Source organism: Trichomonas vaginalis, chromosome I (assembly GCF_026262505.1).
Source record: "Trichomonas vaginalis G3 chromosome I, whole genome shotgun sequence".
Taxonomy (NCBI): Eukaryota; Parabasalia; order Trichomonadida; family Trichomonadidae; genus Trichomonas; species Trichomonas vaginalis.
In genome coordinates, this window is record NC_067203.1 from 21,262,694 (window position 1) to 21,281,424 (window position 18,731).

Consider the following 18,731-nt stretch of genomic DNA (forward strand, 5'->3'; position numbering starts at 1 on the left):
AGAGTTTGTAATACCCGGGACTTTTTGGTTCTAAATATGGAATGCGATTTACAGAATATGAAAAATAAAATTGACTTTGATTAAATGTTTTTATTTATCATGCAATTCTTCTTGCGACCAAAGATTTGAATAAAATTTCAAAAAATAAGATAGCTTAAAAAATAATATACGGTAGTGTTTACTAATAGATGAATAGTATATAAATTCTATTAAAATGGATTTGATCCAAAAAAATATATAAAATTTGATCATAAATAAAATCGTTTTAAATTACTTCTTCATTTAAATTATAACAATTATTTTTGGTTTTAGAAATAACTTTTTTATTTCCATCTTTATCTGTTGTGGATGCAAAACCAGGCCTGTATTCACCTGTTCCTCGAAGTTTAGTTCGTGTACTCTCCATAATTCCATCTATTGAATACTTTTTGGACTGTCCGAAGTCAATGATAAAGGCAACTCCGTCCGCATTGACCATAATGTTGTTTGGGTTGATGTCGCGATGGCGAATAATACAATCTGTGTTTTCATTGAATGTAACAATGGTTATGTACGATGAAACCAATGCTTTCATTAGGAAAAGATCATAATTTGGAATGGAATGCAATTTTTTTTGCGTAATCAAGTCGTATAAAGTACAGCCTGGTATGTTCTCATAGAGAATCCATGCTAAAACATTTTTATTGGTAGAACACTTAATAAGCCTACATGTTGAGAAAAAATATAACTTTTTTGAAATATCTGCTTCTTCTAAGAATTCTGAATTTTAAGGCAGTAATTTATTCCGTTATATTCAAGTAAAAACGCTGTTCCAAAACCTCCTAACTTAACGCCAAATAAATTCCACTGACGCCATTCATCTTTACCGAATACATCTTCCAAAACTTGTAGAAAGTTTGAACGATCAGGTGGTATTGGTCCTCCAGAACTCATTTAAAAAAAATGAAATAAAAAAAGAAAAAAATTGACTAGATACAAATCATTTCACTTTGACTATTATAAAATGAGTTTAGGATTTCCCCTTTATAATCTGTACTAAAAAACCTTGAACTTATTAAATTCGAGACATTTAAATTCCAATCTTTCAATGAAAATAGACAATTCCAGTCCTTTCGTCAATCCCAATATCCATATACTCATATTTTATCTCAAAAGACAATTTGGATTAATTTACGAAATCGACAATAATCCAAAGGCCCATTTCATTGACAATCTATTTCATGAGATTGAAATAAATGGGGAAAATGTCCGAGAAGTTATCTGACGCAGATTTCACATGAAATTTCCTAAATTCAAAAGAAACAAAGTATGTTTTATAGTAAAACATGATATAATATAAAATTCGGTTAAACAAATCGATATAATATATTTACAGAAAAACAATTAATACAAATTCTTTAAAAATGTAGATAAAATATCAGGAGTCGAACCTGTGACAATCTGCATCACTCTTCCTCTCAAGTTGATCGCATTATATATCCCAATTTTGATACTGATTGGCGGATAAAGGAAAGACATGTTTCCAAACGGAATTTGAGGAGCTCCGACGATTTTAGTGAGGAACTTCTCACGTTCTTTGATTTCGAATGATTTGTAGGAGGAGCAAAAAGCGGGAATATCATTCTTATCTTGGATATAAAAATTAAATGTTTTCAAATCTTGATCTGCGTCGAAAGATTCGACTTTTCCGTGAAGCATATCAGTTATTTCCTTAGGAGAGAAAATATCAAGTACGAAAATAGAGATAACTCTTCCGAAACTTTCAGAAAATAATTTCATTTTGGCTGGCATCTTATCGTTAGTCAAAGTTTGCGTAACAATGTTTTCTTTGTCTGTATTTAGCTTATTCTTGAGCAGTGCAAAGAAATCTGGGTGAATTGGTCGGGCCAAACAAGACAAAGAAGAAACTGCCTTGCCAAGGAGGATTCCGAAGTGAAGATAGAAGCTATCTGGTGCAGTTGGTTGAGGTAATATGTAACCATCTACTTCAATAATTTGATGTTCTGCTAATTTAACGTTAAAGAACTCTCTGGAGTAATTCCAGAGGAACTCATTGACAGAAGATGGTGATCCGTCCAAGTAATAGTTCGGACAAATGTTCTGGGACCTCAAAAAGTTGATTACATTCAGGCCATCTGACAAAATAGCGCTTCTTTTGATATCTACCCTAGGTGTAGCGCATCTAATCTTCGGAATAGGCGTTCTGAAGTGGGTTGCAAAGGCGCAAGCCGACAAAGGAAGCATTGAATACAATAAATAGGCAGAAAGATGACGAATGTCCAAATTAAAGAGGTATGGACGATTCTTGACAAGCCAGACTGGATAGCTGCACCATGTAACGGCTCCTGAAGGAGAAAGTTTTATCAAATTTTTAACTAATACGTTGAACCCGCTATTTACGAACTCGCATTGCGGATTCTTCGCATATACAGCATCAAGGAGGTTGATTAGACCCTCAATCAGCGAGCATTGGTAGTATTTCGTTGGTTGTTCGATCGTATTGTCAAAATTTTGAATTGGAATCAACTTCACTGTGGCCACAGTCTTCTGAAAATTACGTGGCTGTGGGAGAGAAGATATTACAGCCCTCAGAATCGAATTTTGAGAGGTTAATATCTGTTTTCCAATGGAAAAGTTGTAGAACTGTGACTTGGGATGCTTCAGTATCTGTTGGGAAAGCATTAGATACGTGTACAGGCTATGTTTAAGGTTTTCATCGTTGATATGAATATTATTTGGGAATCCTTCTTGATGGCGCCGTAATATCTGAGCTATTTCATTTGGATTAACTTCTTTCTCGGTGATATTAATGAATCCTTCGAGTTCTGTGAAAAATCCATCAGAAAATCCTTTGAAACTGAAGGTTTTTCCTTCAAATTCCACATTTATCTGCATCATTGAGTTGAGGAGTGTCCTTATGTCCTTTCCTGGAACAGGATCAACTGGTTTTGGCAAATCAAGGTATTTTATCGCTTGAAAACACGATTCTATGATTCTCTGAGCAGTCAGATCAGGTAATGATGATGTCTGTGAGTTAATGAACTTAGTAATGGTCTCACAATTCCCTGAAACAAGATATTCATATGGATTTAGGTTTTCTATGAGGCTGGAGAAGGTTTCCATGGTAGCAATTGTTTCTATATGTGTTACTTTAGTGAGAATTCCATTGAGTTCTGCAAATTTTGTGTATTTCTTATTTTCATTTTTCTCATTTTCGGAATTAAGAGCAGATATGAGGTCAGGAGGTATCAGATCACGTTTGTAGTTCGACATTATTTGTATAATTGTGTCCATGGACTCTCTTTTATGAAGTAATTTGATAAAATAATCCAAATATTGTGAAATGAAGTCAATTGTAAGGAAATCGTGTAAATTTTCAACGATAGACGATAGAATTGCAGGATGTAATACCAATTTTGAGAAAGTATTTGAAAGGATTTTTTTAGATTCAGATTTATCGATTTCTGCAATATTTTTGATGAATTCGACCATTACTTTCAATGGAGATCTGTCAGGATTTAGTGAATTGTCCAAATTATATAAAATTTTCGGAAAATTAACTTCCATTTTTTGAAATTCTTCAAATAGCTCTTTGCATTTGAACAAATTCATCAATCTCATAAGTATCGTTGCGAATAGATCATAATCACGACACGAATACAATTGTAAAGTCAAGTTTTTCGTAGTTAAAATCAATTTTTCGTTCACGGAAAGGAATTTCATGATTGTATCATATACTTTGATGGCTAATTCACGTACTACTTCATCTTCCGCTGTAAAAAGATTGACTACTTGCTGTGTAACTTCGAAATATGAAGAACCAATAAAATTATTAAGGAAAGTTATCATTGTTTTCAATAAATGACGCTGGATATTGATGTCGGCTAATGTGAAGTACTTAAAGAGTGATTTTTTAGGTAATTGAATGAGTTTTGCGATGATTTTGATTTTATCTTGAGGTTTTCCTGTATTTAGAGTCATAAAAGCTTGTATAATAAAATTATATGATGCTTCAATGAGTTGTCTGTTGGAATCTAAGAAAGAATACTCAATTGAAAAACCTAATGCGAGATCATTAAAATTATGAACGCATTCAATGCCATAAATACGTGTTAACTGCGCCAAACAGTCGAATGCTAGTATTTGCATGTTAGTTTTCGCTGTTGGTTTGCAGTATAATGCGATCCAAGGTAATAAATGGAGAAAAGAAGGATCTTTATCATGGCAAAGCGTTAGGGTACCTAAAAGCTGAGACATCTCTTTCTCTTGGATCACCCCATCTAAAAGATGTGCAATGATGGGGTTCATACTAATTCTTCAAAAAGTGACAAATTTAGCCAAATTATTTTTGATTTTTCTCTGTATCTGAATTAGTTATCAAGAAACAATTATGTGAATTTGAATAAGCTAAAGTAGTAAATAGCTATTTAATGCAAAATATTCTTCTTTAAGCATTAATTTTGATAATTCAAAATTCATGTTAAGATTATATGTTCTTATTATATTTAAAGATTACATTGTTCATTAAGACTGAATTTAATACTCTCGTTTCTTTTCTATTAAAATTCATATACAAAGTAATTAAATTTCATTAAACTTAGTTGCAACATGTATTTGAGCCTTAAACATAGTTTAATTTCATGTGAATAAGTATAAATAATTGATGAGCAACTGAAAAATCGCATTAATATAGCATATATGATTGACTATATGATTTGAAGAAATCGTTCATTAAAACTTTATATAAAAAACTTGTTAGATTTCTTAATAAGCATGATATAGATGATAGTACAAAAGGTAAACTCATATGAATTAAGTAGTAAAGTATATTAAAAAGAGTTTTTTATATTAATCAAACATAATAATTATAAAAAAAATACAATTATCTTTCCAAAGGTTCAACAGAGTAATATGAACCTAAAACAGGATCTTTCTTTGACACAAACTTAGCTCCAATATTAGCGACTTGGTTGTAGACAGCCTCTGTAACACAAGCTTTTCCTGACCAACGAAACAATTTCTTTGATTTCTTTATCAGTAATTTTCAAATCAATTTCTCCATTTGTATCCACGCCAATTGTAATTTCTCCGAAGAATGTTGGGTCATCGAATGAAGCCAATACATCATCAATAAACCTGAAAACATGTGTAGTTGCATTAGGATCCCTAGAAATTATTGAATACATTCCTTGTGCGAAAAACAATATTTCTAACACGTCGTATTTCTTCAAACATTCATCTAGTTTTACCAATATCGATTTCTTTTGTTTCATTACAGCAGCAGGAGCCAAAGAATTAGAGAATTGAACCAATCTTATTGTACAAACTGTTGCATTTCCAACTTTTGTTTTTCCTTCATTTTCAGACAAAACTTTTGGCATCATATTTGTTTGCAAAGTATCATTTGCTCCTTTAAGAATATTTATCTTCTTTTGCTTAGCAGTTACAGAGCTAAGATCAGTTACAACGAAAGCAAACAATTTATTTGACCTTGTTCCTGTCATTATTGGTAAAACATCGCATTCTATTTCTTGTCCATTTTCTCTTTTCATTCTAAGATTCTTATGATCAAAAACAACAGTTTCATGCTTATTAAATCCTTCATCTTCCGTTGCATCATCTTTAACAACTGTTTCTTTAATAGTTTTGTCTTGATGATAAATTTTTTCAAGTTTATCAATGTCAGTTATCAAAGAAATATTTTGACCAACAATATGCGAAACTTCGTAGTTAAACACAATCTGGAAAGAAGAATTAACATATACAATAACTCCATCATGCGTTGTGAATATCAATGGATGGGAAGTGTTGGCAAGTAAAGTTGCAGTTTCTGACATTTTTGCCATTCTCTGAGAAATTTTTCTATTCAACAAAATCATCATTAAATCATCATTTGCGACGGCATCAGTAGGATTTGCTCTAAGAATGAAATTGATCAATGTTCTATACGTTCTAAACAAGAAGACATTCCTATAAGCAGATATCAAAAATTCAACTAAAGTGATAAAAATACAAATAACCGCCAAAGCCGATACAAAAGTATCAGAAACATCACCTTCTTTTTTACCTTGTTCCAAAAGATCATCAACTCTTTCTTCCATCTGGTAATACAAATGGGAATTAATATAATGGAATGTTTGTATGAAATCAGAGTCGGTGAAAAATGTTGTTGAAGAAGCCTGTATAATTAACCCTGTCATTAAATTATAAAAAGCAGAAACACCACTATCTAATGACAAACAAGCAAGACTTTCATGATAAGTAGATTCGCTCAAACTAAAGTTACAAGGTGAATCAGCTCTTATACTATTAATCGTATCAATTAAACCATCTCTTCCATAAAGCCCTGTAGAGCATTGTTGATGAGCTGTCATCATTGTCTGTAAACTCTTACTTGCTTCCAAAATATAAGTATAAGCATATCACTTGAATTCTTCTCCAAGAGATCCTGAATCATCAGCAACTCTTATTAAAGAATTAGCAATAATCAATGAATAAGTAGATTCAATTGCTTTTGATTTCCTAACAGCAGCATATAACAAAGTTTCAGACATACTGATAAAATCTTTTGATGTTCTTCTCATTGCCAAAATAAAAATGACAATTCCTAATAACATCAACAAAGTCAAAATTGTTTCAACAATAAGCAACAAAATTCCTTTTGTATTATTCTTTTCTGTCTTCGAAATAGATGCAGACATATTTGGTGCATCAGTAGAAATCTGTGCAATAAATATATTCGAAGAAATTTCATTGAATGTCTCTTCAGAAAATTTCTTACAAGCAAACAAAGTTTTCATCATTCTGAAATTCAAAACAAAAATCAATACTAAATCAGAAGTAATGAAAACAGCTGCATAAACAATAGCTATTACAATAAATGTTGATGTCTTGAACTGGCCAGGTTCATAACCTTTTTCTTCGACAAATGTTTCCGCGAATTTATTGATATTATCCACAATTAAACTCGCTAAATTAAACATGTCAAAAGCGGTTGTATCGAACATGTCAAAATCACCTTTGGTGGCTAAAGCGTGTGCAGTCATGAAATAATTAGAGAAAATGAAAGCCAGTGATTCATTTCCACCATTAACATTCATAAATAATGAATTCGCGTAAACAATTGTATAGTTTGTTTTGAACAAAGTATTCACAGAATTCATGATTTTATCACCATCAATAATTGCTTCAATCATTCCATTGTAGACATCAACTAAAGAATTCGTTCCATTCTCTATGAACTCGTGCGCATTCAAAAGATATGAATAGAATGGATTAATGACATATCCTGTCTCATTGACCCTGTCTTGGCCTATAACAGCAGCCATTTCTGCAATTGTCGGAAGAATGTCACTGTGATTTGCGAAATACAATGCAAAACTAATCATGGAAAGTGCTGTGCTCTCACCTATGTCTGTTGAATTCTTAATTAATGTCATTCTATCAACAGATTGATTGAATGTACCAATAAATGTCGAAATTAAATAAATCCAAAACGCTAAAAAGGCCAAACACTTAAGCATTGACATGCAGGCAAGAACAGGAAGTGCAAAGGTTATGTGGCCGGATATTGCGCGTTGGAATTCGAGTCGTAAGCGAGGATGTTCGACTAATTGACCTAATGAATCTTCTTTTGCTTTAACATCGAGGTCATCCATGGTGGAAATGACTGTTTTGTTGATAATCTTGACGGCGTATTCAGGATATATGTGCAAAAAGTTCAAACAAGCTGCATCATATTTGAATATTTTGCCATCTTGGAGTTGCAAGGCCTGGTAATGCCATTGAGCGGCTTGGTCGAAATCACATTTGCATTCGACCAAGAAATGTGCATATTCTTCTGCTAACAAGGCGTTTCTTGGATATTTATTAAGTGCATCTTGCCATTGATGGTCGCAAGCAGTTACTTCTCGGGTGATTGGCTCCATAATGGCTGGAGCAAAGAATTCGCTGTTGTTCTGGATGTATTTCCATGCGGCTCTTATTTTCATCTCAATTCTTTTTGTTTCGTCGCGTAAAGGAATGAGTTCGTCAACGGCACAAAGAGGCTGACGACCTGTTTCGACGATTCTAAGCTGATAAAACAGGAAACTCTCTCCTAATGATAGACCATTCGAGTTTCTCAACATCGCAAGCTGGGCAGTGAACTGCGGTTGGAATTCTTGGAAGAAACAAATGAATTTGGCGATCTCCAAACGAACTGTGTAGTCATTTGTACCTTGTGTTAACATATCAATGACTTTTCCTGTCAAGAAACTGTTGTCAAAGGTGGCAACTGCTAATCTGAACTGTATAATGGCTGATTTGTTGTTGGTAAACTCTGTTCTGAGAAGTAATTTCTTGACATAAAATTTCATTATGAAATAGATGACTCCATCTGCAATAAACCATGTAGAAACAGCTAGTATATAACGTAATGGAACGTATGATTTGGAAATGAAGTAGCCAATCACAGCAAATGTAGATCCGATTAATGTGGCTCCGAATTCTGCATTTAAAAAGATGTAAGTAAATGGGAATTGAAATACATGATACATAAGGAACACGTTAAGCACTATTTGAATAGCTCCTACAAAATATGGAAAATCTTTGTTTAAATCTTTCGAAATCCAAGCAACAAATAAGATAATCGAATTAAATATGTAGGAATAGAAGATTGATCTGCCATCAAAGTATGTGGCTACTGAATCATGATAAAAAACTGTATGGGCGGAAAATAGCGTAATTATGTAAAAAAATCCTATAAGAACAATCCACAATAGTAATGCTAATACGAATAATGATGTTGTGATGGTTTTGTCGTAAGTCAAGTTTAATAAAAATTCTAAAGCGGATCCTGCGATAGAAGCTGTTGGTAAGAAGATGAGTGGAACGATTAGATGCATTATAACTGACACTAGGCCGATTGACCATCTTGGAAGTGTGTTTGAATATTTAAATAAGCCAATCAATAAAAGGAAGAAGATCATTGATAAATAACCAACAGCGATGACTATACCACTAAGTATTTTCCATGTTTTACCGTATGTATTTGGGCATAGCATGCATATTGATGTTACATAAAAATCTGCTTTTGAATGTGGAAAATGGTTTGCAAAAAGAGGTACGACAAGATGCTGAAAAACTGCAAAAACGTTAATAGATATGTCCATATACGATAAGGTACGATTTGCCTTTGTAATAACGAAATAAATGGAAAAGTCTTCATTGCAAATGAGTTACTTGGCAATGCTCGCTTCTTTAAGTCAGGCGTCTGTGTATGATGCGATGAGGAAGCAGCACTTGAAGACCGGTGAGAATCCATTTTTTAAGTTTTACTGAAAATTGTATTCAAATTTTGTCACCTTTCAATATCGCTAATTTGTTTTTGAGCACATATATTATATGTGTGTAACTAACATAAATTATGAATTTTTGTTGAAATAACGTATCTTTTTCATAGTGATCGTGATTTCTAAGAAATATTCTGTTAATTAATTTTAGATTTACAATGTGGATTAACAATAAAATTCGATCTTAAAATTTTCATATGTAAACAAATTTTAAAGGTTATCTTGAGAAATTATCGCCAAATGTTATCTGTATGAGCTGGTATCTGTCCACTGGGTTCTGTGAAATCTCTGCTGATAGTTTATCCAAGAGATTTGGAGTTAACTCAATCAAATTTGGAAACTTTGGAAATACAGATAAAATTAAGTGAATTCGTTTCCGTACACATTCTGATAGTATCCGTCGAGCTGTTTTCTTCGAAGATTGATCTTTCATGGTTTCATTATTAGATGTAAGTATGATCTAAGTGATGCTAAAGATTATTTAAAATTTTCATTATGTGTGAAATTTAATTTTGATGGAGAAATGTAGTGATATTGAGTCAATCAGAAAGCAAATTCAATATTTTGATTTTTGATTGGTTAAGTTTCAAGATTCATTTGCCCTCAAATGTCTGGCAATTTGTCATAAAGGAATATGAGGAATATTCAAATTGAACATTATTGAAAATTAGTTGCTTTTTGGTTCAAAATCCCCAAGAAGCAGTGGTAACAACAATTGAGTAATTCCTGGGAAATAATGAAGAGAATAATTGGGCGGAATAAAAAAAACAAAAAAGCTCGGTCACCGGGAATCGAACCCGGATCAAAAGAACGACAATCTTACATGATAACCATTACACTATGACCGATTCACACATAGACTCTTTTTCGTGATTTTCCCGATTTAAAACCATCAATTTTTACAATTCCCTTTGAAAAAAAATCATTTTAGTATTTTACTATGTCTAATAAAGATATAAACAGTATCAACTTCTCAAACAACATCAAAAATATCATTAAAAACGAATTCCCCAAAGTCAAGCGTATTAAAGAAGAAACTAAAACAGCAATTTCAATGTGCATACTAGAATTTTCTAAAATCCTGGCTGCTGCTATTGCAACTGAATGTGATAAACATGGTAAACTTGTTGTTCAAAAGGACGTTGTTGATGCTTGCAAAACATTAGGATTTCCAGAATATGCTACTAAGGCAGAAGCAGTTCAAATGCCAAAGAAGCAAGAAAAGCCAAAACCTAAAGAAACTGGCTTGACACAGCAGCAAATGATTGAATTGCAAAAAGAACTTTATCGACAAGCAAGAGATGAAATCAAGCATAGAGAATCTTTTGATTTCTGATACGAAGTCCTGAAGAATTTCAAAAATTACCATTCTTTCTGTTATATTTATACTTTTCTCGAAATTTCTTCATAAAAATTTGAAATAATCGAAATTTGTCTTTTCATTCATTATCTCGTATAAATTAACTACATATTGTAAATAAAAATTGAATATTTTATGTTAATATTTTCGAATTTTCCTCAACAGCATGAATGAGCAGATCACTTACGATTTTATGCTTCGTTTTTTACGATTTCATAGCTATGATTACACATATGAATAAAAATGCCCTAAGTTGAAGAAAAATCGATTTGGATTATACTATTAAAGCAATAGCATAAGATAGAATGATTAGAAATCTAGTATAGAAAATTATATTATAGGATTACAATGAATTGACAAGAAATGATTTTGGAAAATTGAATGTAATCAAACATGAAGCTAATTTTCAGCAGAAATTTTATTTTGCATAATAATGAGATACTGTTTTTAGGATCTAATTAGGAAGATTGAAATTGTGAGGAAAATAATCGGTTGGTCTTCCTTTCCTATCAATGTCTCTCCTCCAAGCTGGTCGTTTCGTTGTTATGCTCCAAGGCCGCCATGCCGGTAAGAAGGCTGTCGTTCTTGCTGCCTACCCAGAAGGCACAGAAGACCGTAAGTTCCCATACGCCATCGTTATGGGTATCGAGAAGTATCCAAAGAAGGTCACAAAGGACATGCCAACAGAAGTCCTCGTTAAGAAGACACAGGTTAAGCTCTTCGTTAAGGCCGTCAACTTCAACCACGTTATGCTTACACGCCACAACGTAAAGGATGAGGACTTCTTCAAGAAGATCTCCGTCGAGAAGGTTGTTGCTGCTCTCAAGGATGCCCCAGCTAAGAAGGCTCTCCTTACAGAATACGCCGCCGTCCTTCGCCAGAAGTACCTCAACAACAAGATGGCATGGTTCTTCAAGCCACTCCAATTCTAAACATGAGCGTCCCAACATTCAAATGCCGGGCACCGGGTAGGGCAACCACCCACGCTCTTTTTAACTTTTTTTATAAATTTACAAATATACAAATAATTTTGAGTGTGTAACAGAAATTCATTAGCTTAAGCAGGCACCAAACTAATCAATTTCTGTGTCCAATGAATTTGATAAGAAAAAAAAAATCAAAAATCAATTAATAATTTTCATTTGTGTTTTTGAGAACTGATAATGAGTAAAATTGGTGTTAAATTTCTTCGATTTGATCTATTTCGAATAGAAAAAAAGTGATTTTTCATACGATAAATATATGTAAAGGCTTGTATGAGTCTTTATATAAGACCAAACAACAGATCTGTATGACTTTATGAAATCATTGTCATTGATCGGATCTTTCATATGAATTGTAAAGAATATTGCAAATAACGAAACATAATGATCAGATTGTATTTTCAAACCGGTGAAAAATTAAATTACTAGAAGACTTATGATTTTATTGATGAAAGTGATTTCTGAAATGTTACATCGATCAGAACAAATATGATTTTTGCTCTTTCAGGCTTTTTTAGGACTGTAGAAAAATCGGTAAAAATATGAAGACAATTAACGTAACCCTTTAATAAAATAATTATTTAGAAAAAAACGATTTAAACGGATTGGGTTGGATCCATGATAGCGATGAACTCGGCCTCACTAATATATCCATCCTTGTCGGTATCGAACTCATCAATCATAGCCTGGAGCTCGTCATCTGTCATTGCTTCGCCTAATTCGCGAGCAACACGTCTAAGGTTCTTTATGCTAATCTTTCCTGTATGATCATCATCGAAGAGAGCGAATGCCTTTCTGATTTCCTCAATTGGATCGCGCTGTGCCATTTTATCTCCAACAACTTCCTGGAATGCTTGGAAGTTGATGGATCCGGTGTTATCTGGATCCTTATTTTCCATAATTTCGAGGATTTCGTTCTTTGAAACATCAAATCCCATAGCGCGCATAGCAACACGAAGTTCATGTTTATCGATAGATCCAGACTTGTCTGAGTCGAAAATGTCGAATGCTTCCTTGATTTCAAGACGCTGATCTTCTGTGAGCTCAACGCGTGGACGGCCTTGGCGACGAGCAGATGTGCGAGCTGCTGGTTTGCGTGCAGACATTTTTTTGAAAATAAATAAACGGTTTGTTTTTAAACTGACAATACCGTTTTCTATTTCATTGATAAGCATCGTTTAATCGATATTGTGAGTTGGGCTGTATTGATTGCGAGCAATTTTGTCAATAGAAATGTGATTCCAAATTTGATTTTTTGATTTTAATAAAGCGAATCATTAATCCATTGTATACATACGCTATTGATTGCTATTTCAAACAAATTCAATTAAAAATCTAATATCGATACTTGATTGAATAGATATACATCATTCTTCATATCTTTACTATGCAATACTTACTTAGACAAATTGATATGTCTAACAAAACAGTCTAGTTTCAAGATATTAATCGATATTGTTTTAAAATTATGTGATTCAATATGTTGAAGTAATAGAATTGGCTTTTTTATTTCCTGTTTTGAACGATAAACTACTTAACAGATAATGGTTTTGAACAATATTTCATGAATAATTTATTGATGTTAATTAACAAAAAAGATTAAGAATTTTAGTTATTTTTCATAAATTTTATTCTAAATACAAGTTAAAATTTAATTCTCAGCATATTTCTTTGCAAGATATGAAGCACCGATAACATTGAAGTCGAAGTCCTTAACCTGGTTGTAGATTCTGATGTTCTGCATCCACTGTGGACGGCTGAATCTCTTGAATTCGTTGTATAGGTCATCTTGGATAGAATTGAAGTACCAGTTGTTCTTGCTGTAGCTTTCGTGTGAAATCAAGACAGAGTCACATCCGATTGTTGGAGCAAGAAGTTTGGCCGCTCTTGAAAGATATTTGTAGTGATCGTTGAGAGCCTTCTTTGCTGTGACGTTTGACTTGCGTGCAAGGTTGATGATATCCTTTGTATCGATTTCATCAATTTGGATCTTGACTTCGTGGTCTTCGAAGTAATGATATTGGTATAACATGGCTAAACCTCTGTCACTAACAATATCTTCGAATTCTGGGCTGCTTCTGTCATTGTAGTTCTCATGGAGATGTATTTGATCAACTTTGTCTCGTCATCAAGGATTGATGGTACATGAAGGTGTCCCATTTCAGATGAGAAGACGAAAGGTGACTTAAGGAGTGGGTCCTTCAAAATAACAGCGACACCCATACCTGAGCCGACTGTTAAAATGCAAGTTCTCTTTTGAGAAATCATTGGACCTCTCTTGGATTGCTTGATCCAGATCTGCTGGAACTTGTCGTTCAATGAGCCGTCATTGTCGGCTTCAATTAAGCCATATGAATGAGCATGAACGTCATTGACGAAATGAGTTTATCCTGTTGGGAACAACTTAACAGGAAGTTGCTGAACAGAGATTGTTCTGGCATCTGGTCTGCCTGCCCAGTTTGTGAGGACACCTGTTTCGCCGTCTTTGACAGGTCCTACGATTGAAACGACTGCACCACAGCAAATTGACTTGTTGAAACGGTTATCAAACTCGTTGCTGACGCGGCTGACTTGTCCTAAGAGACTGACTGTGTCTTGGGCCTTAAGTAATGGTAAGTCAACGAAATTTGTGGAATCATTGGCGTCAGTGAACCTCATTTTGATGCCAGCACCACCAACATGGGCAGCAACAAAGTAGTTGAGGCCACCAGTACCTGGTTGTTTAAGTTTTGACAATACTTCAAGCGACATTACGCAAAAATGAAGTTGATCGAAATTGAATGATTTACAATTTATTATAAATTTTGAAAGGTGACAACCTATCATTTTTTGAGAGGATTTACTTTTCAATTGAAAATTAGGCAGAGGAAAATAAAAAAGTATTTCAATGTTTAAATTATTTCTGAAATGCAATGACCTATTTTAATTGAGTAGTTTTGAAGTGTTCTCAGAGGTTTTCAAAATTTTGTGAAAGAAGCGACAAATAGAAAAGTGACATATAAACTAAAGAATGAGTTTTATGATTGGTTTTTGATTCTGAAGGATTTCAGATAAAAACATCTGACCAACCATCTATGTATTATTGAATTACCTCGGTAAATAATAGAATTGCTCACAAACGGTTTGTGAACCATTGATTTCTCGTAAGTTTTATGCAAATGAACTTGATCAAATTGACTTGAGTACTTTTTCCCTTTACCGCCGGTGCATTACTCTTAATAATTGTTCTCTTATTCAATCCAAAATTTAATTTCGTCGATTAGCCTTTTTTAATCAACACACCATCTTTATTTCCTCAAAATAATGCTTTGGTATGCATTAAAATTTACTTTAAAGATTGATGCAAAAATATTCAATATTTTGAAACAATACTATTTTAGCGATGAAAATGTGACTCTATACGAATTTACTTGAAGAATAATCTGTAAACAGAGAGAAAATTGTAATGTCTCTTTATGCTTGCAACTCATAATGTGTATACCGAATTCTTATTTGAGAGTTTGTGAATTTGTGCTGTAGTAATATTTGATCGACGTATTGCTTTAAAAATTTTATGAACAATTCCCTCTTTGATGATATCCCAATGAAATAGATAAGATACTTCCAAAAAGGAGGTACAATTAGTATATACTCCAACGGTATTCTTTGTTCGATTACGGGAAATCATCAGTTCCAAGAAAGAAAATATCAAAATTTAATTTTCTCATTAAAATTGCCTTTTTCTTAGAAAAATAGCCATTTTTATGTTGGTCTAATGAATTCCCCATATTATTTTCATCCATCAGACCTGGGAAAATATTTGAAGAAATCGTATGAAATTTGAACTCATTTTAACTCTTAGGAGGATAATAATAATGTTCGCTTTAAATCCTTTGTTAACCCTAATTATCAAATAATGCCTTTTGATGGGATCGATTGGATCACTTTGAATTTTTTACTGTTTTCTTTCAATTTTGTCACCTTTTGGTTAATTGAATTAACTCGACCAAATTTTATCACAATTTGAAATCATAAAATGAATACGCTTGGAAGTACTGGCGGGTGGCTTCAAAAGCGTGGCAAATTGGGTTTCTGGTCTCCCAAGTTCTGCAAGCTTGTAGGATCACAGCTTGTCATTTCAAAATCAGAAAAAGTAAACAATGTTGAATTTTTAATTGAAATTACTCCAGATACCAAAATTGATATTGTCAAAGATCCTAAAAAGCATCGATTTTCCATTCAAGATGCCAATGGTGAAGTTTCCGTTTTTGAAGCGCGAAATAATGATGAAATGATGTCATGGATTTTACTCTTGCGCAGTATTACGTTCTCTAATCCAGACCTTAACATGGATTGTTTTGAAGTATTAAGTGTGATCGGGCGTGGATTTTATGGAAAAGTTCTTCTTGTTAAATGCAAGAGAACTGGTGAATTATTTGCTATCAAATCCATTCGCAAGTCAATTCTCATTGAACAGAATAAGATAAGAATTGTATTATCCGAACGTAATATCATGGTAAAGTCCCATCATCCATTTATCGTTCAATTGAAGTTCGCTTTTCAAACGCAATCCAAATTCTATCTTGGTCTTGAATATGTTCCCGGTGGTGAACTCTTTACACATATTTATCGCGATGGTTTCTTACAACCTCGTGAATATCAACTTGTCATTGCACAAGTTGCCCTCGCTTTGCAATATTTGCATAGTATAGGTATCATTTATAGAGATATGAAGCCTGAAAATATATTAATTGACGCTGACGGATATGTCAAACTGACCGATTTCGGTCTTTCAAGGGATATTACGATTGATGAGTCTGCCTCGACATTTTGCGGTACTCCAGAATACATTGCTCCAGAAGTTATCAAGAGATTACCTTATGATACGGCAATTGACTGGTGGGGACTTGGAATTTTGACTTATGAACTTATTTATCATAATCCTCCTTTCCGTAGTACGAACAATCAGCAGCTCTTCCAGAAAATCTTAAAAGATGAAGTTCCATTTCCTGACAATGCAAATCCAATTGAAGTCAATTTCATCAAAGGATTATTAAGAAAGGATCCAAAGAAGAGATTCTGCTTTGAAGAAATCGCTTCAAATGAGTTTTTCTCCGGATTTAATTTTGATGATGTTTTGAACAAGAGAATTACTCCTCCTTATATTCCAACCCTTGAAGATAAGGCAAATGTCAAGTATTTCGATAATGAATACACTTCTGAACAAAAAATGGATTCATTTGTTCCTCCTGTTATGGGAGATGAAGCTGATGTCCCTGGATTTTCCTTCTATGGTGCTGATACTGATATTGCTAACCCAGATAATTCAATTCTTGCTGACTAAAATTATAGAGTGTTTTTTGTTTTAATAAAAATTGACTACATACTATCAATATGTTCGATAACATTTCATATAATAACTTCATTTTTGAATATTATTTTGAGATATAAAATTTTGGAAAATTAATTTCTCAAATGTATAGATAAATCAAATGATATTCTTTGTATTTTAAGTTATGTGTTCGAAAAATTTATTGAAAATTAAATGGAAAAGATATAAATAAAATTTTAAAAATAATACGCGCATGAAACAAATCAAATCATCGCTTAGAAGTTCTTGATCCAGTTAACAATGAACTCGAGGACATCCTTGTTGTAGATGATTGTTAAGTGGTTGTCATTCTTAAGATCAGCTGATTTAAGGTCGAGGCAAGAAGTATTCTTCCAGTTGTTGCAGGCATACTCTGGTCCTTCTTCGTTAACCATCATATCACCACCGCCGAAGACCATTTCACGGTCCTTTGTTCTGAAATCGAAGCCTTGGATTGTTGGAAGGCCAGAATTGTAGATGACAGCGGATGGAACTGGTGGCTGTGGAGGAGCATCAACGAAGAATGGTTTCATCTTGTTGTGGATCTTGATGTAATCTCCTGTCAAATATCCCTGATTGATGAGGAAATCTGTCATTTCACGAGCGACAAGTGGTTGGCCATCTGGTTTGTAGCCGAGTGTCTTATCACCGAAAATGACATGGTTTGGCATGTGGATGTGAATTCCCTGAATAGAGCAAACTGTTTCAGGTAATTCGCCAAGGATACTGAGCCATGGGAGCTTGTGGGTGACTTGTGTCTCGAAGGCAATTCCCGAGCCGCCAAAAGCAGGAGCAACAAAAATGGCTGATTCAATGTACTTTTCAGTCCATTCCTTTGGCATGAGTCTGCCCAAATAGTGGTTGATGAAGAAGCCACCCATTGAGTGACCAATGAGTGTAACTTTCTGGTTTTGGTTTGTTGTGTAGGCTTGTTCAACGAGAGCGGTGAATTGGTTATAGAAGTCTTGTGGGAGGTTAAGGCCGAATCTCCAGTCGAAAGGAGCACCAAATAAATCAACACGCTCTGAATATCCTTCTTGGATCAATCTGTCAACAAGGACTTTGTAATATGGAACAAAGTGTGTATCACCCAATGAATCAATGTTATTGATGCCATTCAGTCCACCGAAATCAACGATAGAAAGATTGACATAATCGGGTTGCTTTGTGTTATTGAGCTTATCATCCCATTCAAGTCTAACACTGTCCAAAAGGCAATAGTATGTTGGTGGAAGGACATAATCATCATTAAACCATACTTGTTGGTCTTTTACATTCGGACAATACCAGTAACGCTTCTTTGTGACATCGCCACTGAGAACGGAGCTTATGAGACCGGGCAAAAGAATCACCGGCTTCTTGGAGGATGCGAGGGTAAGAAGAATCTGAAACATTGATTTTTGAATCGGTTTGATTATGCAAAACAAAATCATTCATTCTACTCAATTTTTGTATACGATAATAATTTATTTGAACTAAAAAATCAACGAAAATTGAATAAATTTTACTAATCATATGACAACAAATAAGTCTGATAAAAGTAAATCCCAATCAATATTTAATTAACAAGAGGATTAAGAATATCATGTTTTTCGCTCTTACAATGACCGATTCAATAAACATTCAAAAAAACAAAAAACCGTTTTATGCCAATTAAAATAAAATGATTAAATTTGATTAAATATACATCACTATCATAAATTGCA

General features: G+C 33.6%; 11 protein-coding genes and 1 non-coding gene across 12 annotated transcripts; 3 read left to right on the forward strand and 9 right to left on the reverse strand.

Moving 5' to 3' along the window:
* Nucleotides 1-176: 176 nt before the first annotated feature.
* TVAGG3_1024400 (protein kinase-like (PK-like) family) lies at nt 177-919 on the reverse strand (the record flags this gene model as incomplete). Its single annotated transcript, XM_001579040.1, has 1 exon — nt 266-574. One exon carries the CDS (start codon nt 572-574, stop codon nt 266-268), a length of 309 nt encoding a protein of 102 aa, XP_001579090.1.
* A 429-nt stretch (nt 920-1,348) lies between these two features.
* On the reverse strand, nt 1,349-4,358 carry TVAGG3_1024410 (Hect, E3 ligase catalytic domain family; the record flags this gene model as incomplete). The annotated part of the gene is made up of 1 exon (XM_001579041.1): nt 1,384-4,257. One exon carries the CDS (start codon nt 4,255-4,257, stop codon nt 1,384-1,386), a length of 2,874 nt encoding a protein of 957 aa, XP_001579091.1.
* A 600-nt stretch (nt 4,359-4,958) lies between these two features.
* On the reverse strand, nt 4,959-6,374 carry TVAGG3_1024420 (guanylate cyclase protein; the record flags this gene model as incomplete). The annotated part of the gene is made up of 1 exon (XM_001579042.1): nt 4,959-6,374. One exon carries the CDS (start codon nt 6,372-6,374, stop codon nt 4,959-4,961), a length of 1,416 nt encoding a protein of 471 aa, XP_001579092.1.
* Nucleotides 6,375-6,422: 48 nt separating this feature from the next.
* On the reverse strand, nt 6,423-9,044 carry TVAGG3_1024430 (adenylate cyclase, terminal-differentiation specific-related family; the record flags this gene model as incomplete). The annotated part of the gene is made up of 1 exon (XM_001579043.1): nt 6,423-9,044. One exon carries the CDS (start codon nt 9,042-9,044, stop codon nt 6,423-6,425), a length of 2,622 nt encoding a protein of 873 aa, XP_001579093.1.
* Nucleotides 9,045-10,108: 1,064 nt separating this feature from the next.
* TVAGG3_1024440 lies at nt 10,109-10,180 on the reverse strand. The gene has a single exon. It is a non-coding gene; the product is annotated as a tRNA-Asp (tRNA).
* Nucleotides 10,181-10,192: 12 nt separating this feature from the next.
* Nucleotides 10,193-11,061, forward strand: TVAGG3_1024450 (histone, subunit A domain-containing protein; the record flags this gene model as incomplete). Its single annotated transcript, XM_001579044.2, has 1 exon — nt 10,273-10,668. The coding sequence occupies one exon, from the start codon at nt 10,273-10,275 to the stop codon at nt 10,666-10,668; it is 396 nt and encodes a 131-aa protein (XP_001579094.1).
* A 109-nt stretch (nt 11,062-11,170) lies between these two features.
* On the forward strand, nt 11,171-11,806 carry TVAGG3_1024460 (structural constituent of ribosome; the record flags this gene model as incomplete). Its single annotated transcript, XM_001579045.2, has 1 exon — nt 11,205-11,624. One exon carries the CDS (start codon nt 11,205-11,207, stop codon nt 11,622-11,624), a length of 420 nt encoding a protein of 139 aa, XP_001579095.1.
* A 187-nt stretch (nt 11,807-11,993) lies between these two features.
* Nucleotides 11,994-13,033, reverse strand: TVAGG3_1024470 (calcium ion binding; the record flags this gene model as incomplete). Its single annotated transcript, XM_001579046.2, has 1 exon — nt 12,272-12,781. One exon carries the CDS (start codon nt 12,779-12,781, stop codon nt 12,272-12,274), a length of 510 nt encoding a protein of 169 aa, XP_001579096.1.
* Nucleotides 13,034-13,282: 249 nt separating this feature from the next.
* TVAGG3_1024480 (glucokinase family) lies at nt 13,283-13,843 on the reverse strand (the record flags this gene model as incomplete). The annotated part of the gene is made up of 1 exon (XM_001579047.2): nt 13,327-13,707. One exon carries the CDS (start codon nt 13,705-13,707, stop codon nt 13,327-13,329), a length of 381 nt encoding a protein of 126 aa, XP_001579097.1.
* Nucleotides 13,844-14,013: 170 nt separating this feature from the next.
* TVAGG3_1024490 (glucokinase family) lies at nt 14,014-14,426 on the reverse strand (the record flags this gene model as incomplete). The annotated part of the gene is made up of 1 exon (XM_001579048.2): nt 14,061-14,426. One exon carries the CDS (start codon nt 14,424-14,426, stop codon nt 14,061-14,063), a length of 366 nt encoding a protein of 121 aa, XP_001579098.1.
* Nucleotides 14,427-15,683: 1,257 nt separating this feature from the next.
* Nucleotides 15,684-17,048, forward strand: TVAGG3_1024500 (protein serine/threonine kinase protein; the record flags this gene model as incomplete). The annotated part of the gene is made up of 1 exon (XM_001579049.1): nt 15,691-16,998. The coding sequence occupies one exon, from the start codon at nt 15,691-15,693 to the stop codon at nt 16,996-16,998; it is 1,308 nt and encodes a 435-aa protein (XP_001579099.1).
* Nucleotides 17,049-17,131: 83 nt separating this feature from the next.
* On the reverse strand, nt 17,132-18,457 carry TVAGG3_1024510 (O-acyltransferase protein; the record flags this gene model as incomplete). Its single annotated transcript, XM_001579050.1, has 1 exon — nt 17,262-18,419. The coding sequence occupies one exon, from the start codon at nt 18,417-18,419 to the stop codon at nt 17,262-17,264; it is 1,158 nt and encodes a 385-aa protein (XP_001579100.1).
* Between the last annotated feature and the right edge of the window lie 274 nt (nt 18,458-18,731).